Genomic DNA, 25,929 nt, shown 5'->3' on the forward strand with positions numbered 1-25,929 from the left:
TCATAATCTTTGATGTGTTTATGTCTCCAAGAACCAGGCTCCCTGTCTTGAGTCTTTATTGGTGAGTTTTGGCAAAAACAAGGTATCAAATATATGTTTTCTGACTTTTCACCTCTAACCACCACAATTTCTCTTTGAGTTCAGATGACTGTTTCACCGTACTTCCCTTAAGATATTTAAAAGATATCACGTTAATAAGAATAAGATGAAAGGATGGATGGGCTGCCATAAAAACATAAAGCCTCTGGAAATGGCTGTTGTTATTATAAAGGCGCACAAAAAACAAAAAACAAAACAAAAAACAAAGAGAGAAATAGGACTAAAATGTGCTCATGCTGTCATTCTAAAAGAGTCAGTGAGTAAGATCTCCTCCCACACCCACTGTCCTCTCAGGCTGTGCCCCTGGACTGGTGGAGGGAAGAAGCAATCTGAAGCCACCAGTGTTGTTGATGATGCAGGACGCTAAAGGCACCGTGCCTTGGAGTGGTACTGCATGAATGTAACATCAGTACAGACACTCGGGCTGATCTGGAGTGGGAGTGTGTCTGTGTACTGTAGTGTAGTAAATGGCGGGCTGAGTCAGTGCATTTCTGAGGAGAAATCTATGTGTAAATTCTATGTGAAACTCACTGCTGGTTCAGGCCCTGTTTCCACAGACAGAAAACATTTTCCCAATTAGGATCCAACTGTATATTGTAGGGTAGACCCTACAATAATACATTCAGAGAAAAAAAACCCAACAATCATATGACCCCCTAGGAGCAAGCACTTTGATGACAGTGGGAAGGAAAAACTCCCTTTTAACAAGAAGAAACTTCTGGGAGAACCAGGCTCAGTGAGGGGCGGCCAGAAACCAAACCAGATTATTATGACTACTGCCAATCCCACACCTCCCACTTCCACGTTGTCAACAAGACATTGATAACTATAACAGTTAATAACTTGCGAATACATCCATACATCTATATTTGACTGAATGTCAAAAGGCCATAGTGAATGCGATTCAACAACCTAACTTAAGAAATTTGCCACATTAAACAAGGCAAAAAACACCACCTGACAACAAAATGGAGCTTTATCACCAGTCCTTCAGTTTACAGTGCTTTTGGCGTGAGCCTTCCTCTGCTCTTCCTCGTGTTGTGCCTCAGGTAAAAGTGCAGATGAGAGCAGTTCTTTTCCACTTGGTGGTACTGCCTGACAACCAATCAGTGTAACTTTTGCGACAAGTGGGCAAGTGAGTGATGTTGGAGACTTGCCTACGCAGGTGCTATAGTACATGCCGTGCGCTAAGAGACAGAGCTGCAGTGAAGCTTTGCTGGTCCAGCAGCGGCCCTCCCCTCCGCTGAAACTGCTAGCTGACTGCGAGGTGCTCTTCTCAGCCGTTCTCAAGTGTGACACGTTTGTGCGTTCACTCCAGTGGTTCCCCCTCAGAGAAAGCTCAATTAAATAAAGACAGGATCCGCTGCATTCCCAGTGCTCACTTCTATTTCAGAGGCACTCAGCAGCCATCTGTAGTCCACTAGTCTAGTCTCCTTGATGGTGCTCATATTGCTTTCATAATTTCTGTGTATGCCCTCTCTCAGTGGGCCACTGCTGCTGTTCTATTTTCCAATTATTTTGCTGTATCAGTTAATCAATCAGAAAAAATTTATTTTTTCAATTCACTCTTGTCAGCCAGCAGGTCATCAGCTGTTCACTTGGTTTTGGACACCACCAGTATTTCGTCACCGTCTTGGATGCTGTAGGAGTGGAGAGCTCGCGTGTTGTACTTCATTTCCTCTGGACCGAAGGCACTGCCCTTGTCGATGTAGTAGAGCCTCATGCTGTTGGTAGACAGCTGGACCACTGTCGTGAGCTGCTTTTTCAGCTCGGCCACTGTCTGGTCCAAACGGATGCTCAGCTGGCACAAAGACAAACAATTTCTACGTTCGCGACTTTCAGAGTAACAGCAAGAGCACAGCAGGTTAAAGTTAGGAGCCATCTGTAGGCTGACAGCTATACTGTTAAAAGTGAACCAACCAGGTCATGAACTCAAGAAACTGCAGTTCACGCTGTTACGAACAGTGTCGGGAAGGTTACTTTTAAAATATATTCCACTACAGATTACAGAATACATGCCCCAAAATGTATTTTGTAACGTATTCCGTTATGTTACTCAATGAGTGTAACATATTCTGATTACTTAATATATTATCATGCTTTTTACAACTACATGAACTGCTGTGTGATTTATTACTTTTACTAAAGGATACTCTTCATACCAATACCAACTAGATTTTTAAATCTTAATATAAAATGAAAAACAGTAGAGTGGACATTAGGTAAGGCTGCACTTTTTGCAGCGATCTCGTATAGAAAACTATTCCGTGCATATATAAAACGGCTCCGAACCGTAGTAAAGGGACCTCTGGCTTGTAGCTGAAAACAAGTTTTACTTTGTTATCTGGGTCAACTTTGCTAGCGAGAGACAGAGAGATGTGTTCAAAGGCTGCTCCAATGGAACTTATTGTTTTGGAGGAAAACACGAACACAGCGTACAGTCAAGCTTACTTACAACTGGGCTTGTCAGGCACTCTTTTTGGCTGCAGTGGTTATTATTATATTTACATGCTTCCATCTCCCATTTCTGGTGGGTGACAACATGTACTTCTTCTCCCTCCCTCAGACTCACAGACACATAACGGGTATGGCAGTCCATTCTCCCTGCAGCATGGCCTATACTGCCCATTAGGCTACATTCTTTAGGGCTATGCCTGTAACACTCTGCCTTTTGCCTTCTTATTAAATAATTTTTGTGAATAATTTTTAAAAAAATATTTCTTCATGTCATTTTGCGGGCCGCAAATAGTAGTGACACGGGCCACGAGACTGACACACAGGCATTAGAGCCTCTTAATGCTGGCTTTGTTTAGGAAAAAAGAGAGAGCATAGCCTAATATATGAAACAGGAAAAGACCGCCGTGTAATCCATTTCTTTCAACAAAGTAACTGTATTCTGAATACCACCCTTTTAAACGGTAACTGTAACGGAATACAGTTAGTCATATTTTGTATTTTAAATACGTAACATTGGTTACAAACCAGAACACAGATAGTATTATATTAATCAGCATGAACACAATGCTTTGACAATCTGCGCATAGACTAACTCTTTCATTTTTTTGTTTTAATAAAAGTAACTAAAAATCTACTTTTGACTGCTGCCTTATTCACAAGTGGCTAGCTCCACATATTTGATTTGCCAAATTTTTATGCCAGATGCTCATCCTGACACAACCCAAAGAGATTTGTGACATGAAGCAAAATAAACTAAAACAAATTGCACTAAAATGCTTTGCAGACCTGAAGGGAACTACACAGGCAAGTAAAAATAAGCTGTGGGGTTGCCACTATCAGTAACTCCCTCTACATTACATGCAGCTGTGGGGTTTATTGGTAATATAAAAATACTGATTCAAGCACCTGTAAACTATGACTGAAATGTCAGTGTTTGGGACAAAAATGCATATTTTTATATATATTTCACTACAATTGTGTCTAATATATGTGCAATCTTTTGAAAATTTAGGATTTGCAAATAAATGTAAAACTGTATTTTTTTAAGGTTTTGTTGTTTTGAGTTTTTGTGGGCTTGAACAAACATGTGCACTGATTACAACATTGATAAAGTATACCCAAGCAAAATAAATAATCTCCAGGGTCCTTCACAGCAAAGGTATTTTAAAATGTTAAACTGGTGCTGATTGAAATATTAAAATTGTTTTATAGTACTAGTTTTTAACACCGAGTTTTGTAAACTCTGTGTTAAGAGATTTCATCTACTTCTAAATGTCAAGTGCTTAGGCACTAAGGGCAAAGTACAAAGGCATAGTCATTTACTAAAGTGATTCAAAGTGGTATGAGTAGTAGAGAAGGAAAAGAAAGCAACGGTTACATTTTATAATTTCGAAAAGGTATTTTTCATTCAAGGATTCTCCAGAACAGCAGATTATTAAATGCCACACTGACCTGTTCTACTTTTTCCTCACAGTGAACCTCCACCTGGGCACAGCAGCGAGGTCGGAGGTCAATCTCAGCAAGTGGTTCAAGCTTGCCATACTTGTTTACGAGGGAATGGTATCTGAGGAGGAGAGCAGGGTGTGTCGTCTGTTTTAACAGCACTTACTGTAGCACACATAAACCAACACTCATACCACTGCTCATACAGTGTAAACAAGGGCGTGGGTGTACCTATAAGGCAGCTCCTCTTCAGGGTAGTCTAAGTAATAACGGATGAAGAACCTCTCTGCGTCCTCTCTCTCACTGTCACTCACAGCACTGCCATTTAGCAGTGATACTGAGGGAAGCCTGAAGAGGAGAGATGACATATTGTGCAGGTATCTGTTTATTGACCTTCTGCAGGTCAGAGTACAGCTCAGATCTGTGGATTATTCAAGCTCTCATCAATGTCCTCTACTTGCTGTGAAGGATGTCATTTCTCTCTAATGTCACAGACTTACTGCGCTATCATGAGGCTGCGTCGCTCTGCATTGGTGTAGGCCTGCAGTAAGGGAATGCCCTGCAGGCGCACCTCCTCCAGCCTGGGGAAGAAGTTCAGCTTCTCTATATCTTCCCACTGGTTTAGACCTGACAGTGCACGTGCGCGCACCAGCACACACACAAACACAAACACACACAGATGTCATGTTTCAAGCTTGCACACCAAAACGTCTTTATAGGGATGGGGTGTGAAACTGCATATGTGATGAAAGTTGGACACTGTGCACTATTTTTATTTATTGAGGAAGCTGTGTGATAAATGCCATCAAGTGGAGTCAACTGAGTTGGGATCGGGGGTGTAACGTTAAAATTAAGCCAGCTCACCAGACCTCTACAGTCTGGTTCTGTAGTAGCTACTCATGTCCACTTAAGACAGACAACCTGAGCCTACCTTACTTACAAGACATTATATATACAGTATAATATAACAGATGCAATATAATATCACACAAATGATCCTCCATCATATTACACAATATACATATAACATTATATCACTCTATTTAAACATGATACTTCATGTTAGTTTTAAAATGGTCCTATTGTGCATTTCCCCATTTATATATCTACTATTACAATGATGGATATGCATATTTAACCTGGTCACAGTTTTAAATGGTGTGATCAGAGCATAAACAAATAGATCCTTTGAGCCAGAAGCTCAAGCTCAGACTGCTGTAGCCTAAGCTTTTGTGCCTGACAGTTTTTCCTACCCTTGACTCTGCATGATGTCAATTACAAAGGAGTGTTCTACATTAGCTGATACTAGAACAGCTATATCTGCAGCTGAACCTTCAGAGGTCATGTATTGCAGGAAATCTAGTTGTCAGGTTCTGATAAGGAAGAACCCTGTGCATGTTCATCTATGCTCTCCTTTTTTTCCTCTTATTTTTACCCTCAACCCCAACAGGACCTGGTAGATGGCCGCTCCTGACTACAGAATCAGAATCAGAGAGACTTTATTTATCCCCAAGGGGCAATTAAGATACTGCATGATGTTAAAAATAAGGACAGGGCATAAACAGGCAATAAGAATGATATAAAAAAAAATACTTAAAATATACAGTATATACACAGTTTTAAAATTAAAGTGACTGAATAAGTGAATAAATAACTGTAAGTGACTAAAACTGAATAAAGTGTCTAAAAAAGAGTGTAGAGTAGTTTATGGGCGTAAGATATGGTCTGATTGGCTGGAGTTAAAAAGCAGAGTGGCTTTGGGGACAAAGGTGGCTCTCCTCCTCTCAGTCCTGCAGGAAGTGCAGCGGACGCGCAGCGCAGCAGGGAGCCATTGAAATGCGGGACGAAGAATGCGAGAGGGGTCATTAATAATTTTGGCTGCCTGTCTAAGGACCTGTTGGCTGAAAACCTGTGCAAGAGTTCTGACAGGCAAGCCAATGATTTTTGAGCACACTGATGCAGTGTGCTGCAGTCTGCTCCTGTTCTGAAGGCTGAGGGAGTGGAACCAGCAGGTAATGGAGACGGTCATGATGCTTTCCAGGAATACATAGTTAAAAAGTCATCATGATGGGTGTGCTGACTCCAAAGGAGCTGTTTCCTAAGGAGGTATAGCCGTTGGTGGCACCTCCTGAGAATCTCCTCTGTGTTAGTAGAGAATTTCAAGAGGTTGTCAAAGATGGTTCCCAAGTATTTGTACTCCTCAACTACCTCCACTGGCTTCCCATGGATGGTGGTGGTGACTGAAGCAGCCAGATCCCTCTGCCTACTGGAGAAGGTCACCACCATCTCTTTGGTTTTGCTCACGTTCAGTTCAAGTTTGGAGCTGTCACACCACTCTACAAAATCCTGAAGAGCGGGTCCGTGGTGTTGTGAGGGGCCTGACAGCAGTGACAGGAGAACTGTGTCATCAGCATATTTCACCAGGTGACAGTTGGGCTGTGTGGATCTGCAGTCATCGGTGTAGATGATGAAGAGCAAGGGGGAGAGCACACAGCCCTGGGGGGAGCCAGTGGAGGTGGAACGGAGACCAGAAAAAGAGTTGTCTTTTGTTGACCAACAGGACTTTCTGAGTCCTTTCTGAGGACTTTCTGAGTCCTGTTGGTCAAAAAGTCCAATATCCACAGGATTAGCTGATCATCCAGGTGAAATCGGGAGGAAAGTTTAGTGGCCAGGATATGAGGCTGCAGAGTGTTGAACGCTGATGAAAAATCAGCAAACAGAAGTCTGGCGGAGGAGTCAGGGAGCTCCAGATGTTTGTGGATGGAGTCCAAGATGAAGATTTTTGCATCATCGATGCCTCTGCGTGCACGGTAAGCAAACTGAAGTAGGTCCATCAGGGGGTCAGTTGCTCTTACAATGTGTTGTTTTATGATCTTCTCCGTGGCCTTCATTACCAGGGAGGTGAGGGCCACAGGACGAAGATCATTCAGAGACTTTGGGTTGTTTCTTTTGGGGATGGGCATGACTGTGGAGTGTTTCCGCAGCTGGGGGACGGTGTGACTGTCAATTGAGTGTTGAAATAGACAGAACACACTTCCTAGTTCCCCTGCAAAGTGCCTCAGAACTTGATGGCTGATGTTGTCAGGGCTGGGTGAGCTCCTCTCCCTGGTCCTCCTGAGGGCTCTCACCACATCCTCAGTCTTGAAGATGAGTGCAGAGCTGGCATATTTAAGTGAGGATCTGCACTCCTCAAGCTGGGTGATATCGTCTGTTCAAACCTGGTGTAGAAAGCGTTGAGGTCATCAGGGAGGGAGGAGGGGTTGCTGCCCTCTACCTGGATGGTTCTGGGGGTGGTGACCACAGTATTCACAGAGGCCCTGCCTGGCTGAGCAGAGGTCCCCTGTGGTGATTTTTTTTACCCTGGTTCTGCCAGAGATCTATTCCTGTTAAAAGGGAATTTTTCCTCTCCACTTTCACCAAGTGCTTGCTCATAGGAAATTGAATTAGTGCAGGGGTTTTCTCTCATTGCTGGGTTTTTACCTTACAATTAAAATCACCTTTAGGTGACTGTGTTTGTGAACCAGTGCTATCTAAATAAAATTTAGAATAAACAAGCAATAAAAAAAGTACTATATATGCTGCCACTGCTGGTGTGCAGCAGCAGTGGCACTAGTAGGAGGAGGGGGGCTTTTTAAGTTTCTGTAGATAAAACAGGAAAAAAGTTAATGGAGTCTGATTAGAATAGTGACAGTGCACAAATTAATAATGCTAAACTAGATTTCTCCTAGAGCATGGGAAATATATACGTGTAGGTTTGTATATATTCTGAGTTTATGCTGAATAAGTGATGGTAAGTAATTTTTTTGATTCTTGGTACTCTCATTTGGTCTAGCTAACAATGCTAATTACCTTAGCACATATATGAGAATTTACATTTTATTTCCATTATTTTCCATAATGTTATATAGTACCTGTGTGTCATGAACGTAGAAGTAATCCATTAAAAATACACAGGGGACCAGTTTGTGGAAGCCACAAACCCTATGAAACCCTTGGCCATCTCTCAGTGCGCTTCATGATGTAGTAACCTGAAATGGTTTTCACTTCTCCAGTGTGCCTTGTTAGGGTTCATTTGTAGAATTTCTTGCCTTCTTAATGTGGATAGGACTATCAGTTGTGCTGTGCAGAAATTACAAGCTAACAGTACCTCAGATTAGAGCAGGGGTGGGCAACTCCAGACCTCAAGGGCCGGTGCAGATTTTAGATGGGTCCTTGATCCAACACAGCTGATTTAAATGGCTAAATTACCTCCTCAACATATCTTGAAGTTTTCCAGAGGCTTGGTAATGAAGTCATCATGTGATTCAGGTGTGTTGACCTAGGGTCATATCTAAAACCTGCAGGACACTGGCCCTCGAGGCTTGGAATTGCCCACCTCTGGATTAGAGCCTAGAAAATGCCACACAGTTCCAGTAGCAGACACATCTCTACATCAACTGTTCAGAGGAGACTGTGCGAATCTGGCTTTTATGGTCAAATAGCTGCTAAGAAAGCACTACTTAGGAAAATCAATGAGCAGAAGAGATTTGTTTGGGCCAAGAAACAAAAGGAGTGAACATTAGACCAGTATAAATCAGTGATTTGGTCTGATGCATCTAAATTTGAGATCTTTGGTTCCACCTGCCATGCCTTTGTGTGGCGCAGATAAGGTGAATGGATGGTCTCTACATACATGTCCCACCCTGAAGCATGTGATGAGGTAGAGATGTGATGGTGTGGGGATATTTTGCTGGTGACATTGTTGGGGATTTATTCAAAATTGAAGGCACACTGAACCCCCATGGCTACCACGGCATCCAGCAACGACATGCCATCCCATCCGGTTTGCATTTAGTTGGACCATAATTTATTTTTCAACAGGACAACAACCCCAAACACACCTTCAAGCTGTGTAACAGCTATTTGACCAAGACGGAGAGTGATGGTCGCATGTCTGTGAAGGTTCTCAGTCATCCAGGTCATCATAGTCTAAGAAGCTTGGAAAGAAAAGCGTCTGGACCTCTTTAGGTTTCTTGAAGACGTTTCACCTCTCATCCGAGAAGCTTCTTCAGTTCTAATTCAGTTCAATTTTATTTATATAGCGCCAAATCACAACAAGAGTTGCCTCAAGGCGCTTTATATTGTACAGTAGATCCTACAGTAATAGATACAGAGAAAAACCCAACAATCATATGACCCCCCTATGAGCAAGCACTTTGGCGACAGTGGGAAGGAAAAACTCTCTTTTAACAGGAAGAAACCTCTGGCAGAACAAGGCTCAGGGAGGGGTGGGGCCATCTGCTGTGACCGGTTGGGGCGAGAGAAGGAAAACAGGATAAAGACATGCAGTGGAAGAGAGACAGCATGTATTTATGGAATGAGTTCTAGAGCAATTGGTGGAGAGTCCCAGATTTTAAGCCCTATGGGAATATCCCCAAAAGAATCACAGAACCCCTATTGATCCTCTACTTAATCACACGAGCCAAGGTGCAAAAACAGGTGTGGGTCATAATCAGCCAAGGTTTCCGGTGAACCCATTGTGAAAGCTAGCCCACCCTATCATGTGATTTACTGAGGTCACAAGGCGCCGGATGTGAGTGGCGTCTGGAAAGGGATCTCAAAACTGGATTATTAGTAGCAGACAGTTGGTGTCAAAATCCACCTCCTCTGTTCAAAGATGGTCATTCACAGTGGACATAGCTTCTTTCACTCCTCTTTCAAACCATCTCTCTTCTCTGTCCAAAATGGGAACATTGGCATGCTTGAAAGAGTGACCTTTGTCCTTTGGATGCAGATGAATAGCTGAGTCTTGTCCCGTTGAGGTGGCTCTTCCGAGAGACAAGTTGCCTTCAACATAGAGTCCAGACGCTTTTCTTTCCGAGAAGATGCATCCAAACCTTTGACTGGTAGCGTAAAACAGACGTAGGCACCTGTCATATTGACAGATGAGGTAGAAGTGAACTGACAGCTATGCTCACTCCAGAGTTTGAGGTGACTAAGGAGTAAAAACATACCATGAAATATTTAATTGCCTTCTATCAGTTTTTCATTTCTGATTTACTGCCAAGTATTGATATTATTAAAATATGTAAAATATTGTGTGTATAAAAATGTTTATATAACATATAAGCTAACTTGCATCTGAATTCATATTGTTGAACCCTCCTTTTTCTCTCCGTAAAAAAAACAACAACAAAACCTCATGAGCCTTTTTATACTATGACACAAAGGAAGTTTTGGTTTTGCTGATGAAAAATCTGCTGCTTAAAATCCTGACAATCCTTGCTGCCTTGTTATTTCTTCTTTCAAGCCACTTCTAAAACACCCTAAATAATGGAAGCTGGACTTTGAATGCTACATTTTAAGAATTAAGGGATAAATATGAGCCATAATGGCTTGTTCCTTGCCTCAGGCGTAGGAGATATAACTAATGGATGAACTGCAGTCAATATAAGCATGTCTTTGTATACTGTTTTTGTTCTTTTTTTTCCTCTGAAAAGAACTCTAAAAATAGACTCAGGACTGATAATCTCCAAATAGAAACAATTCCTGAGATAAAAGCTGACACATGGATAAATCTGTTTTAATAAACTACAAAGCCTGTAGGATTCAGTGCTATGTTTTCTCATGCTAATTTTATCAGTTGTTACCCAACTGACTGCTGCACACTAAGCTATGAACAGGAACATTTCAGCATTCCCTTCTGAAATGACCCTATCATGGCTAACCACTCACCAAGTATAAATAGTCCCATGTCTAAAACTAACACACAGAACAAGCTGGGAATGAAATGCACTTACCTGAGTTGTGCAGGTTGATGCTGCGTAGTTTGGGGAAGAGCCTTTGCAGGATATCCTTGCTGTCCTGGATGGAGGACAAGTTGTTGTTTGCCATAACCAGAGTGTCCAGACAGGGGAACATGGAGCCAAACTTGCGGACCTCGGCCCAGTCCTTGAGGCAGTTGTCGGTGATGTGAAGAAGGCGCAGGGTGGAGCAGGCCACGCTGGAGGGACTCACACTGCTGTACTCATTATGGCACAGAAACAACTCCTCCAGCCTGCACAACAACAAGGAGAGAGCATTCAGTCACAACCTTTTCAATAAAGACCTACATAAAGCCCTGCTCTACTCCAGAATTTCACAGATTACTACATGGCATAACTTAGTTGTCTATACTGTGCTAAACTACACTACAGTGGAATTGATTATACTGTACTATAGTATGTTGTACTATAGTGTGCAATATATATTCACTGGTCACTTCATTAGGTACACCTGTTCAACTCCTTGTTAGGACAATACTAATCAGCCAATCATATTGCAGCAACACAGTGCAGTTAGGCATGTAGACATGGTCGTTATGGTGACGATTCACTTTGATTGTGCCATGGTTCTCAATACCACATGAGCTAGTCTGAGTATTTCAGAAACTGGTGATCTAATGGGATTTTCCTGCACAACTATCTCAGAGAATGGTCTGAAAAAGAGAAAATATCCAGAGAGCTGCAGTTCTCTGTGAAATAATTGTCACTTATTACAACCAAGGTATGTAGAAGAGCATCTCTTGAAGCAGAAGGCTGCAATTTGCACAGGCTCACCAAAATTAGACAACACAAAATTGGGAAAACTTTGCCTGCTCTGAAGAGCCTTGATTTCTGCTGCAGCATTTGGATATTGAAGGCTTCTGATGGCTGACTCCAGGAGGATAACATTCAATGTCACAAAGCTCACATCATCTCAAACTGGTTTCTAGAATATGAAAGTAAGTTTACTGTACTCATACCGCCTCTACAGTTACCAAATCTTAATCTAAGAAAGCACCTTTGGAATGTGGTGGAATGGGAGATTCCCTGTGCAGCCAATGAATCTCAATCCGTGCTGAATTCAAACCATGAAGGTGAGAGCAAACGTGGCTGCAATCCAGAACTATCAAGGTGTACCTAATAAAGTGTCTTTTGATTTAATACTGTCTATGATGTACCATGTTGTCTACTAGTCATGGTCCTGGGTTGTTTGAGCTAGTGTTTGAGTTTTTGAATTCTGGTTCCTTTCATCTTAATTATGTACTTCATTTATTTTTCATCAGCATATTTAGTTTTGTTCCTAGACCCTGGTTGCTTCAGAATTTAGTTCTCTCTCAGTGTTCCTCTTGGCTCAAGTCTCCCATATTTCAAGTTCATGTCTGTGTTTTCCCCATGTAGCTATCTCACTTCCTACTTTGTTTTAATAGTTAGTTGCTCCTTGTACCTTACTTTTAGTTTCTCTTCCTTTGTCTTGCCTTCTGTCTCATCATGTCCTTTCAGCCTCATTGTCCACAGCTGTCTCCAAACCCCCAATTCTCCTTCTGTTTATATAGATTTTACTGTCCTCTCATTAACCCTCTGCAGAGTGTCTGGTCAGCTCACCCCAGTGTTTTCCCAGGCTTTATATTTCAGTTGTTACAGTTTTCAGTTCCCTTTTTGAAAAACCGGCCAACAGTGTGAATGAACAGCTTGCCCTATGTTGAATTCTGTCCATCTGAGATTCTGCATATTGTTCCTCATCTACACAAATTAATACTATACTGCACTTCAAATGTTATTTATCATATGATACTACCTGCACAAAACTATGTATTCATTGTACCTGGAAATTTTCTATTCTTCCTTTATCACCTTTTACATTCCTACACAAAGAAAATAAAACTCAAAAAAGCTTATCTTATATTGAATCTTAGTTATGCATTGGTTATCTAGTGCACTATTTGGAGGCAAAGATGAGAAAAAAAATTTATTTAGTTTTTTCTTTTATGTCTTTTAGTTCTTTTATTGATGTGCTTACACTTGCTGATGATCAATTATTATATATGCATTTGATTAACAGCACATAGCATACTTACCCTCTTAATTCCAAGGCTGTACTTTCTTCTACCTTGAAATAAACTAAAACATGGAAGCACGGCTCATGGAGTAAGTAAGAAAATATGTTTGTTATCATTTGGTTAAACTGCCATCATCAAATGCATTCAGTGATTTATCAGTGTTAGTTATGGATAAGGAAGGTGTTGTGCTAGTCATAGTGAGATGAAGTGAAATAAAGCAATGCTGTGTGTGCTTGGAGTTACACCCAGCTTAGGGTAGCTGTTCTTCTTACTCTGGTATTTCTCGAGTGAGCAGCAGCACAGTGTCCCAGGACACCTGAGTGTTGTTGAGGACAAGGCGTCGCACGCTGGAGAAGGCTTCAGCCCACCGTGGCTCAAGGGTCATTCCTGCCAGCGGGTTTGAGCTCAGGTTGAGGAATTCCAGGTTGGGGATGTTAGAAACAATTTTACTAATCTGAAAAAGGACAGTAGCATCTTTCTTAAATACACTTGGTGCTGTCGTCAACACTATCACCACAGGTTAAAGCCTTAAAAGAGAAAAGTGATTTCCTAAAACAAAAAAATGTTACTGTCAGAAACCCAGGGACTGCACCTCATGCCAATCCTGCAGCTTGTTGTGAGACAGGTCCAGCTCCACGACATGAGCACAGAAGGCAGCAATCTCAGCCTGGTCCCCTGACCTGCTGATCCCACAGCTATTCAAAACCAGCACACTGGGAAGGTTCAGACGGTCTAAGAGGAAGGATTGAATTATTAAGAATTAATCAAACAGAAAAGTGTATGCTGATGCTCCAAACAAAAGAACGTGAAATTTTAAACATTTCCCAAAATAACCTCTAAGTATCGTGTTGTATCCTTTGATCATGTCCTTTCAGTTGTGGGTCGAGTTCAACCACACACAGTTTACCTTCTAGAGGGAAAAAAAAAACCATTCCTAGATAAAGATTTTATTTTGTTTCAAAACCAACAAACTTTATAAGCAGCTTTTATCAGCTCTGGTGACTATATACGTGCAGTTTTTAAGTCCTGTAACCACTGACATTTTTTGTATTTTACAGAGTTTCAAAATAAAGGTCCAAACAAAGTGCCTTGTGGCTGCTGAATGTGAAGGCTTGCTTCAAGAAGGACTTTGGCTAGATTTATTCATGTTACATGATTATTTTAAAACTAGATGTCTAGTTAGGTGCTTGAATATTTTGTACAGTGAAAAATGCCTCGCTGTGGTAGTGAGTGCCACAATCCCAAAGTTTATTATGCTCACTGACATTTCTTTGCTTATTAGTGAATCATTACCCTTATTTCACTTCATATGCTGAATTATTATTGTTTCTATTAAAATCATCAAATATCAGTCATTCTCCGGGAAAAAGTGAAAATCTTCCAGAGAATCCTTCTGTAAACAGAAAAAGCTGTCCCACAGCTCTCCTTTGGATTTCTTGCTTTAGCTGGTGTGTAAATGGAGAAGCTCTAAGGATAACCCAGCTACCACAGAAATTCAATTTCAGGATCCCAGGAAAGTCCACAGTTAAGAAATATTCAAAAGGCCTGAGTCAGATGTTTGGATTTCCTGAGATCCCACACTTCAGATCAAGAGCCAATCTACAGGGCTAGAAAATGCAGCTAACCCAAAGTGAATAAAATCATAGTTAATGTTAACCGATGATGGCTCCAAGAGCAACTCAATCCCAACACACTGTCAGATTCAAATGTGCAACAAAAACACAATTAAAACTTTTGCATGAGTATTAATAAGTGAAATTCTAATATTTCACTGTTACTTTCCCTAATCGCCTGGACGCTAATCTGATAATTAGCACTAATTAGCAGATCTCTGCCTGTGTGTAGTGTATGTACAGTTTATAGTCGCAACTTGCTAATCAAACTTGTAATATAATAACAAATATAAGCAGATAACCTCACTACCTCTTCTCATCCAAAAATGCTAACTTCCAGCTTAAATGTGGAGTCACATTGCCTGCATCTATCTTTTATATATAGTTTGTAGCTCAGACATCGCCAAAATTCTTCTGAAGGAGTTATCAGAGTTTCTAGCTAAATTAACATGAAAACAAAGGAAACGAGATGACAGCATTTTTAATACTAGGTCTATGAGTTCACTGTCGTGGTGATGACACTGAATAAAGTGCTCGCTATCACTTGGAGGTGCTAAGATGTGACAAAGAGACCCGTTAGCCTTTTCAGTTGCCCAATAGTTCTCCTTGGCTCACCTTTCATAGGGGAACCTTGAGGACCTCCAGTGGACACCACTACCACCCCCATACCAGGCCCTCTGCGGTATGGGAAGTTCTCTGGGCTATACTTTTCACTGATCACCTCGACAAAGGTACGGCCATCCTTATCCTCTGGTGGCTCCATAGCTCCTTCCTGGTGCGCAGCCTCCCCTTCAGCTGCCCCACAAACAAAGCAAACACTCCCAGCAATTAGCTGCAAGCGTATGCATATTTTAACCAGCCAATGCTACAACACACACTTATTTTTATTCACTGATTCAAATGCAAGGATTTCTGAATAACCACTACATCATTTGACCTATAAAACATGACAAATGCACAAAGTAACATACTGAAGTGTTCTTGTTTTGGTGCTGAATTTACAGGCACACAAAAATGAGGCGAAATTCTGATATTCCAGGAACTGAAATCAGAAAATCTTTTACATTGGTGTCATAAAAAATTTAATTACTCATCAAAAAATAAATAAATAAATCTATTAACTAGATAATTATTGCAGCTCTGGTCCAGACTGGCTTATACAATAAATTCCATGGATTTTTAGAAGGTGACTGGAAGCTGGACTTAAAGCTTAGTAATAGTGTGAAAAAGCTTTAATAACCCAAACAAGCTATCATAACTAACAGAAATCAAAAGATGCAGCTGCCTAGATTCATAATAATGTAATGTAACAATGTACACTGCAGCCACAGCGTTATCTCTACTGAAATGAAAACCTAAAACAGATCTTGGGTAATGTTACCATAAAAATCCACATAAACTGAAGAAAAAGTAAAAATTAAATTGGTGGTAATATGGTAATTCACTCATACACACTCAGACATCTGAAAACCCTTTTTAAATATTACATTTATACAAACTACCTATGCAGCAAAGCAATCACTGTGAGAAATGCACAATTCAATTCAATCAAAACACAGCGCCAAATTACAACAACAGTCGCCTCAAGGTCCTTTCTATTATAAGGTAGACCCTTCACTAATACAGACAGAGAAAAACCCAACAATCATATGACCCCCTATGAGCAAGCACTTTGGCGACAGAAAAACTCCCTTTTAACAGGAAGAAACCTCTGGCAGAACCAGGCTCAGGGAGGGGCGGCCATCTGCTGCAACTGGCTGGGGAGAGAGACGGAAGGCAGGATAAAAGACATGATGGGGAAGAGAGCCAGAGATTAATTCAATAGCTGACAACACCAGACTGAAGGTATTCAGTTATATTCAAGGTGCTTATATTTGAACTTAGTGCGCTACACTTAGGTGGCAAGAAAACCAGCAAAGCCATCCGAGTTACAAAAGACACAACCAGAATAAACCAAACACACAGAGCCAGAACATGAAGGAGCAGTTAGAAACAGGAGGCAGATTAAATTAGCAGATGAAGACAGCAGAATTCATAAATAAGGTGCGCTGGATTATAAGGGGCACTGTCGATTTTTCAGAAAATCAAAGGATTTTAAGAGCGACTTATTTTCTGAAAAACATGGTAATAAGAAGTTCCACATCACTGAAGTTGCACAATTTTTACAAACCAATTCTGATTCATGTCTTTCATTCAATGATCCGCTTTCGCCCTTCTCATTCTCCGTCGCCGCCATGCTTTTTCTGCCATGTGTGTATGAAAACAACGGCACTGCAGATGAATGTTTTGCCCATATTCTATAACAATATTTCATTTTCTTATCATTCCCTAACATCATACCGGTATTACCGTGAACGGTATGATATGGCCCAGTCCTAAAATACACAATAAAAGACTGAGACATACACAAAGAACAAAAATACAAAAGAAAAGAAAAATCTAATTAACAACAGAGAACAAAACCAGTAACTGCAGAAAAGCAGAAAATGCCTACAGTCACATGTAAATGAAAGAACAATTGCCATTTTTTAATTTTTGCTAACCAGATTACCTCTGCAATCACCTTGCAACTGAAGGTGGTTGCCCAGAGTTTTCAGGTTTTAAATGCTTGTGTAAAAAAGACCCAAACACCAGTTTTTCCTTGTTTCGTTGAGTTACCTGTAATGTTTTTGCTTGTCTCACTGAGCAATTAATACAACAGTTAAAGATTAGACAAGAACTTTGACAGTTTGTTGGCTAATTTTCTCTCAACTAATTGTTTTAACTAACAGATATCATATGTGATCAAATCATTAACCAAGCAATTACCATATCATATCTATAGCCACAGATTTATTAGTGGAGTGCAATGGATTCAAGCTCCAGACACAATAGAAGCTCAGCTGTCTTCTTGCTCTTGACTGACAAACACCAGTCCAATAACATCCTATCGAGAAATTCCACAAGCAGTTCTGCCACTCAGTGAAACTTCCTCACATCACATTTCAGCTATTTATGTGCAATTTTACTAGAACCACAACATAATCACGTTGAACATGACAGGCTCACAACTGTTCACATCTCCTTAATGACACAAATGTATCCAGGCGGACAAACATCTACATTTCTTGATAAAAGAGTTACAAAATGACAATTAGATGACAGGACACAAGCAGGTTTCCTCCTCTCTTTATCAGCAGAGCACAGAGACATTGACCTGTTTAAATGTCCTTAGATTTACCCAAAAAAGAGGAACAAGAAGGCAGTCTATTTCTGCTGAACGTTTAAAATTAGAAAAAGAAAAAGTAAAGTGCTTTCTTGATCTCACTCAGCACTCAAGGCTTGGTGGGCAGAGCCTCACTGTGGAATCTGCTGCAGGGAAGCATAAATTATGTAGTGGATTAGACAAAATAAAAGGCTACTGTTACAATATCTTATTTGTCAAAAATGGGCTGTAGTAAATTGCAGTAAAGGATGATGTGGTAGGACTCGACTTATGCGGTCAAAGAAGTGCAGGAGACTGATGCTGTCCAGTGTAGCAAGTGATTTATTCACCATTTTGTGACCCAAACAATATTTACAAAGAAACAAATAAGAAACTCAACTCTATAATTAACTCAGTTCAAATAAACATAACTGAACTTAAATCAACAGAAATTAAGGTCAAACTGCACACAGCTACACTGACCCGAACCTTTTCCTGAAACACCTGAGTTCTTCTGCTTAAATAGTCCACTTAATCAAACAATTTCTCCTCTGGACTATTCCATTCAGTAGGTAGATACGATGAACATGATTATATTCAAGTCTCTACTACTCCTCTTTACTGGCAACATGAACTCTGGTGTAATCAATACATATTATAACAATAAATCTACTTCTTCATAAACCCTCTAAAATCAACTTTATTAAATTATAAGAGTTCTTCCCCTTCTGCACTTGGTCTCTTCCTGTGACCTCAGATGAACCCAGAAGCTATAAAGCAGGAAGTAAAACTACATTTCCTCCTTTTGTTTCTGGAAGACAGGTAGGTAAGGTAAGTTCTAAACAATACAAATTAACAGTTGAAATAAATAACATGTTAACTTAACAAACTTGTAGGAATTGATTTAAACCAAGATGTTATATTATATAATCTGTAAAAGTGCAAAACATAAACAAACCCGGGATAGTAGATGTTTGCCTATTGCAGATTAAATGTGAAATATGGTTAAATCAAAACAAGAATGTTAACTAAGAATATGGACAAATGGTCTTCTCATCCACTTTGTCAAAATCTGGACACTGCAAAACAGGTTTCTGACACAAACAGTCTTTCAAATCATTAAATGCATTCTCAGCATTTTTCGTCCACCTGACCTTTGTAGGACTAGATTTTCTTGTCATGTCAGTCAATAAAGCTGCTCTTGATGAAAAATTTGGAATTAGTCGACGGTACCAACCCACCAATCCCAAAAATGATCTCAACCTTTTCTTTGTGTTTGGCAAGAGTGCTGCAGCAACTGCATCCACTTTTCCAACTTGAGGGCGAATGCCTCCACCCCCTATTACATAACCCAGGTACTGCACCTCGGGCTTGGCGATGTGACATTTCTTGGCATTTATGACAAGTCCAGCATTTGTGATACGTCGAAACACATCAGCAAGATGTTTCAGATTATCTTCCCATGTACCACTATAAACAACAATGTCATCAATGTAGGCAGCTGCATATTGTTCTGCACCCTTCAACACTCGATCCACCAACCTTTGGAATGTAGCTGGTGCTCCATGCAAACCAAAGGGCATCACTGTGAATCTAAACAGTCCACTTGGCACTCTGAATGTTGTTAAGTCCTTAGATGAGTCTGTCAAGGGAACCTGCCAATAACCTTTACAGAGGTCAAGGGTAGTCAGAAATTTAGCATTTCCCAAACGATCAATTAGTTCATCAACCCTCGGCATTGGATAAGGATCAAAAGCAGACACAGAATTTAACTTAGAAAAGTTTACACAAAATCTAAGCTTAGGATCATCTTTCTTTGGTACAAGCACAACAGGGCTACACCACTCACTGTGTGATGGCTCAATGATTCCTGCAGCCAGCATCTCCTCCAGCTCACTTTTCAACTCAGGCAATAGCTTAGCTGGGATACGGCAAGTGGTATCTCTAATTGGCCGTTGGTCTGGAGAATGCAAAGTGATTTTGTGTTCAATGAGGTGTGTACGACCTGGCTTTAGACTGAAGAGTTCTTTAGTCATAAGTGATTGCACCTCCTGACGTCTTTCCAAAGGCAAATGGTCTAAGTCTGGAAACACAGTTTTGACAGCTGAAGAAGGGAAGTACTGCTCCTGAGGCTCTTCCTCATCCACAACTAAACATGCCCACATGGATGTTGAGTCCCGTGGCTGGTCAGTCCACTCTTTCAAAAGATTGACGTGGAACACCTGATGATTCTTTCGACGGTCTGGTAAATGAAGCTCATATGTGACTGGGCCTGTCTTCTTTGTGATTTCATATGGCCCCTGCCACTTTGCAAGAAGACTGCTCTCAGAAGTTGGCAACAGTAGATGAACTTTCTGTCCCTCACGGAAGACTCTTCTTCTTGACACTTTATCATATCTTTGTTTCTGCTGCTGTTGCGCACGGGCCAGATTGTTATTAGCAAGCTCTTGGAAATGTTTGAGCTTGTCTCTCATTTTGAGGACATATGAGAGTTCACTAAACCTCTGCTCTGACATCGAACCCTCCCAAGCTTCTTTCAGAACATCCATTGGACCTCTGACAGGATGCCCATAAAGTAGCTGGAATGGTGAAAACCCAGTAGAACCTCTCGGTAGGCAAATAACAAAAATGGGAGCCATTGGTCCCAATCTGACCCTGTTTCATTCACAAATTTCCTGAGCATGGATTTTTTAAGGTCTTGTTAAATCGCTCCACAAGGCCATCGGTCTGTGGGTGATAGGGACTGGTCTTGACACCCTGGATCCCTAACAAACTGTATACTTCTTTGAGCATCTTAGAAGTGAAATTGGTCCCCTGATCTGTGATGATTTCTTTTGGGATACCTACTCTGGAAAACAACTGAATCAGGCAGTTAACAATCTGACGAGCCTTTATTTTCTTCAGGGGGAAGGCTTCAGGATATTTTGTGGCATAGTCACAAACTACAAGTATGTACTTATGACCTGCTTTACTCTGTTCTAGTGGGCCAACAATGTCCATGGCAATGCGTGAAAAGGGTGTATCAATGATGGGCATACCGATAAGCGGAGCTCTATCTGCTTTCCTGCCTGGAGCTGTTAACTGGCACTGTGGGCAAGCTTTACAGTATTGTACCGTATCACTGAACTGTTGGGGCCAGTAAAATCTGGGAATCATTCTAGAAAATGTTTTAGATTGTCCCAAATGTCCTGCCCAGGGAATGGAATGACTCATTTTCAAAATGGTAGATCTCAAACTCTGGGGGATCACCAACTGGTCACCAATCTTGCTACGACGATGCAACAAATCTCCCTTAACCACAAACACTTCCTGCCTTCCCTCAACTGTAGTTGACTCTGGAACACATTTAGAGAACAATGGTTTAAGTGTTAGATCCTCTTTCTGAAGCCTAGCAACCTGACTAGCACTGGGGAGAGACTCAGTCTTTAAAGGATCTAAAATGTGTTCAGCTACTCTTGTTCCCTTCACCTTTTCATGTCTTCTCTGTCTCTTGCTCTTTTTTGGTTTAGAACGAGTGCTAGACTCGTCCAATGGTGCATCCTCATTTGCGAAAGGCAAGTTATCCCAACCCGAAGCATTAACCTGTTGCTCCTTAGCTTTAGACCTTGTGACTGCTAACAAACTTTCAACGGTTTCAGTCTGACAGGAATGCTTAGCTATTAGCTCTGTGAGTATTGGGAGATCACAGCCCAACACCACTTGATAAGGCAAAGTTTGCAGCACTCCCACTGAAAGAGTGTAAGACTGGCCTTCTACTTCAATTGCAACTTCAGCAACTGGGTATGATACCTTATCACCATGAATACAGCACACATCCACTGTTGCTCCTGAAAAGATCACATCCCTAGGAAGACTGTCTTGTCTAACCAGAGAGCGATTACTTCCTGAATCTAACAGAGCTACACAGGGTTTGTCTTCAACAAATACCCCAATTGATGGCTCACGTTGCTGACATTCAATTTCATTTTTGTGATTCTCACTGACTTTAGTTTGTCTAGCAGAACACATGTAATTTTTACTAACAGACATCTTTGTACACTGAGCTTTAAGATGACCTATTTGACCACACAAATGACATGCTTTATTGGTTTTATTTTTTGTCTCAGATCTGGCAGGATCTGAGTTATACCAGTTCTGTCTTGTGTGCTTAACTTTCAAGTCAGGGCCACCACCTAACATTTTCAATGGCATGTTGGAATTTGACTTAACTGGTGTGAAGACTTTTGATGGTCGACGAGCTGCTAAGAAAGCTTCAGCCAGTTCTGCTGCTTCCTTGGAAGTCTTTAGGTTACGTTCCTTAACCCACGTCCGAAGATCAGGATTCAGAACCTTGAGAAACTGTTCCATGATGGTGGCGTCTCCGATTTGATCCTTTGTCTTTGTTTCAGGATTCAACCACTTGATGTACAACTCCTTTAGGCGGACCTGCAGCTCCCTTGGTGTTTCCTCTGCTCCAAAGGTACTATAACAAAACCTCATTCGATAGGTGTCAACACTTATTTTATACTTCTGCAAGACAGCACACTTTACTTTTGCATAGTCCATAGTGTCATCAATATCCATGGCTACATAGGCAGAACATGCTTTACCAGCTAGCAGTGGTGCTAGGTGAATAGCCCACTCATCTCGCGGCCACTGGCAAGCATGAGCAATTCTTTCAAAGGTGATTAAATAATGTTCAATGTCCTCACCTTCATTGTAAGGTTGCATTTTTGGCCCCTTCCAGCCTGAATGTCTCACCAGTGTTGAAAGCTGTGCCTCACTGCGTTGATGTACCGGTTCCAAGTCAAGCCTATTTGATTCTTGTGTGCTGGCAGATGGTTCTGGAGTAGGTGCTCTCGAAGAAGCCGCTGTAGATGCTTGTACTTCAAGTAACTGATGCTCTAGATTGCCATGCTGCACCTGCTGTTGAAGCTGGGCAAACTGATGCCGGATTTGCCTCCATCTATCCTCCTGGCGCTTGTGCTCTTGCTCCAGTTTAGAATCGCGTTCAGCCTGCTGTTGCATCAGAGTTTGCAAAAGTTTGGACAATTCAGCCACATTCTCTTGTCCAGCAATATGGCCACTTATTGCCCCTTGTTGGTCACTGCCATCTTGTAAATCATCTGCTTCACATTCTGGAACAAGTCCCCTCTTTGCTCGGGTAGACATCTTCTCCACTCCTTAATTGGCCTGGAATCCCACTGCTGCCACCAAATGTGGTAGGACTCGACTTATGCGGTCAAAGAAGTGCAGGAGACTGATGCTGTCCAGTGTAGCAAGTGATTTATTCACCATTTTGTGACCCAAACAATATTTACAAAGAAACAAATAAGAAACTCAACTCTATAATTAACTCAGTTCAAATAAACATAACTGAACTTAAATCAACAGAAATTAAGGTCAAACTGCACACAGCTACACTGACCCGAACCTTTTCCTGAAACACCTGAGTTCTTCTGCTTAAATAGTCCACTTAATCAAACAATTTCTCCTCTGGACTATTCCATTCAGTAGGTAGATACGATGAACATGATTATATTCAAGTCTCTACTACTCCTCTTTACTGGCAACATGAACTCTGGTGTAATCAATACATATTATAACAATAAATCTACTTCTTCATAAACCCTCTAAAATCAACTTTATTAAATTATAAGAGCTCTTCCCCTTCTGCACTTGGTCTCTTCCTGTGACCTCAGATGAACCCAGAAGCTATAAAGCAGGAAGTAAAACTACATTTCCTCCTTTTGTTTCTGGAAGACAGGTAGGTAAGGTAAGTTCTAAACAATACAAATTAACAGTTGAAATAAATAACATGTTAACTTAACAAACTTGTAGGAATTGATTTAAACCAAGATGTTATATTATATAATCTGTAAAAGTGCAAAACATAAACAAACCCGGGATAGTAGATGTTTGCCTATTGCAGATTAAATGTGAAATATGGTTAAATCAAAACAAGAATGTTAACTAAGAATATGGACAAATGGTCTTCTCATCCACTTTGTCACAGATGAAATAAATTTGTTACTGTCCAGATAATAAATCAAGACATTTGTTACAATGGTGTGGTTTGTTTTTACTGACCTAAGACAAATAAATACCACAGCAGATGTGTGTTTGAACCAGTGACCTGATTAGAGGAATTCAGAACCATACCTGAATTGTTAAAACAGACAGCGTCTTACCTGAAGCGATGTCTGCCTTAATCTTACCACGATTGCTGCTCGCCGTCTTCTTTTGCTTTTGTACCGATGGCCTGTCAAAGAAACCAAGTAAAGCCTTATTCATTTTCAGTCCACTATATTATTCCATTTCCATACTGAAACTATGACAGGCACTGTGACTTAATCAGCAGGTCTTACTCCAGGCTGGTGGGGCTGACGGATGTCTGCAAAAAAATGCGGGTTCCTCTTTGGTCAGCGGGTGGGATTTGTTTCAGACTATCCAGAACAGGAAGGACTGGTAGGTCATTCACCACATAGAGAGCAAACAAGGCCAAAGGTCAATTTCTGCCTCGTCAGGCAGTATCAATAAAAGAGAAAGAGACGGGAGAACAGAAGCACTCCCAACCAGTACCACTAGATGTGAGTAGTGGTAGAAGCTGAGGTCTCTCTTAGTATTAACTTAAGTAATAAAGTAGTTTTAATGTACTTGTACTTTGTAAAAAATATTTCTATATTAACCTGCTTTCTACTTGTACTTTACTGTATTCTGGGTGCAAATATTGTTCTTTGGAGGCCACACCATTTGTTTTGTACCATCATCATTTTATTCCTGAACTCAATAAATAATCGGGGTAAAAGTCATAAATCTAAATATTTGCGATCTAAATAAATATTAATATTTGAGTATTTTTCTAATATGGCTTTCAGCACATTTCTAAGCAAAGTCTTTTGTTTTTGTTCTTGGTTCCATCTCTGTCCATCCATTAAAAAAAGCCATTGTGTGTGATTGAACGTGAAGCTATTGAACGTGAAGCTATTGAATATTCGGCGTAAACACTTTTGACAAAGCATTAATATTTACAGCGATCCAGACTTATTACAATCAATTTTCAATTCTCAAAACATACATAACAACACTAAAAGTTGCTTCTTTAGTATGGTATCATCTTATCTTCTTCAGATGGATTTAAGCCGATGTAATGAATGCGGATTATTGATTGGGAAAATGTGTTATATTAATCTCATTACACTACAAATAGGCCGAAAAGGCACTTACACTTCGAAATTGAGAGATATTCGAATAGAATTTGGCCTGTCCACCAATGCGTAAAGATAGCCCAGTACAGAACACAACAACATCCCTTTCCATTCTAGCACAAACTCAAAGAAATCAGCGAAACAGCTGCTGAACAACGAGCGCGAACTGTGTGCTGCTGACAGCCTGGGAGCAGACAGTGTCCAGTCCGGGCTCAACATCGCAGTGACCCCCAGCAGCAGCTCGGTGGAGCCGGACATGGACCTCTGAAGGCAGCGACACAAACACACTCTGAACAATCGCCTGCACAGTGACAGCCTGCTCACACACCGAGCCAGGACCACATAACTCACAATCTCCTGATTCTGCCTACCTTTAACGTCTACTTTGAAATCCCCCTTGTTGATGAAAACAAACCAGCTGTCAGTTTGCTCTCCCCTAACTACCGGAAGTGACGTGCTCGATAGCTGAAAATAAGTTTTTCCCCCTGTTTAATCCAATAATTTTGGGGGGGGTGATAAAAAATATTTGCTTGACATCATTTGTATTTTTGAACGTTTTTTTCCGGGATGGGATTAAATGAAAAAAAAAAAAATACATAAAAAATAAAACCGGAGGTAGCCAGTGTAGTATCTATGATGTCACTGAGTTTTTACCAATGACTGTATTGGTTTTTACTGCTGCTGCGAATTGGTGGTGTCTTGTTTCTCGTGCAGATGATCTTCGGCAGATGCTGTCTTTTACTATGATGTTACTATGATGGCAGACATGTTGTCACAGCAGGTGTAACTTAAATGGTGGCTACATTTAGCTCAGCTGAGCAGAGTTTCATGAAACAAGAAACCCATGTCAAACAGCAAAGTTCACTGATACTGTCTGAATGGGACAAGCAATAAATGTGATTATGAATGTGACTTTAGACCACCACTGAATGCTTTCTTGTATCCCTGCCACACACACAGTGTTGTGATCTCACTCAACTGCATTTTGTGCACACACAGACACATGGTTCAGTTTGTGGGAGGCAAAAAGAAAAAGCAAGGCTAGGTCGGCTTTTTTTAAACCACTACTTTTAGAGTTTATGGAGGCTGTTGCTTGTTAACTAATGT

The 25,929-nt window shown here is 40.9% G+C and overlaps 1 protein-coding gene across 2 annotated transcripts; it reads right to left on the minus strand.

Moving 5' to 3' along the window:
* Nucleotides 1-1,033: 1,033 nt before the first annotated feature.
* On the minus strand, nt 1,034-24,042 carry LOC102797042 (tubulin-specific chaperone cofactor E-like protein). 2 transcript variants are annotated; one of them, XM_087831205.1, is made up of 9 exons: nt 23,806-24,042; nt 15,067-15,246; nt 13,431-13,570; nt 13,111-13,292; nt 10,779-11,035; nt 4,500-4,626; nt 4,231-4,347; nt 4,009-4,120; nt 1,034-1,900 (listed from the first exon to the last, which is right to left on the minus strand). In XM_087831205.1, exons 1-9 carry the CDS (start codon nt 23,906-23,908, stop codon nt 1,694-1,696), a joined length of 1,425 nt encoding a protein of 474 aa, XP_087687331.1. In that variant the 5' UTR covers nt 23,909-24,042; the 3' UTR covers nt 1,034-1,693. The 2 variants fall into 2 exon arrangements, with proteins under 2 accessions (XP_087687331.1, XP_087687330.1); XM_087831204.1 differs by lacking the exon at nt 23,806-24,042 and having other exon boundaries at nt 15,067-15,278.
* Between the last annotated feature and the right edge of the window lie 1,887 nt (nt 24,043-25,929).

Source organism: Neolamprologus brichardi, chromosome 17, assembly GCF_056152115.1.
Source record: "Neolamprologus brichardi isolate AB-2024 chromosome 17, ASM5615211v1, whole genome shotgun sequence".
Taxonomy (NCBI): Eukaryota; Metazoa; Chordata; class Actinopteri; order Cichliformes; family Cichlidae; genus Neolamprologus; species Neolamprologus brichardi.

Coding starts and splice junctions, on each gene's coding strand:
- LOC102797042 (XM_087831205.1), bottom strand. CDS start 23,908: ATGAATAAGGCTTTACTTGGTTTCTTTGACAGGCCATCGGTACAAAAG. Junction 15,247..23,805: donor TAAGGCAGACATCGCTTCAG/GTAAGACGCTGT, acceptor TTTGTGGGGCAG/CTGAAGGGGAGGCTGCGCAC. Junction 4,627..10,778: donor CATCAACCTGCACAACTCAG/GTAAGTGCATTT, acceptor GTGCACTGTCAG/GTCTAAACCAGTGGGAAGAT.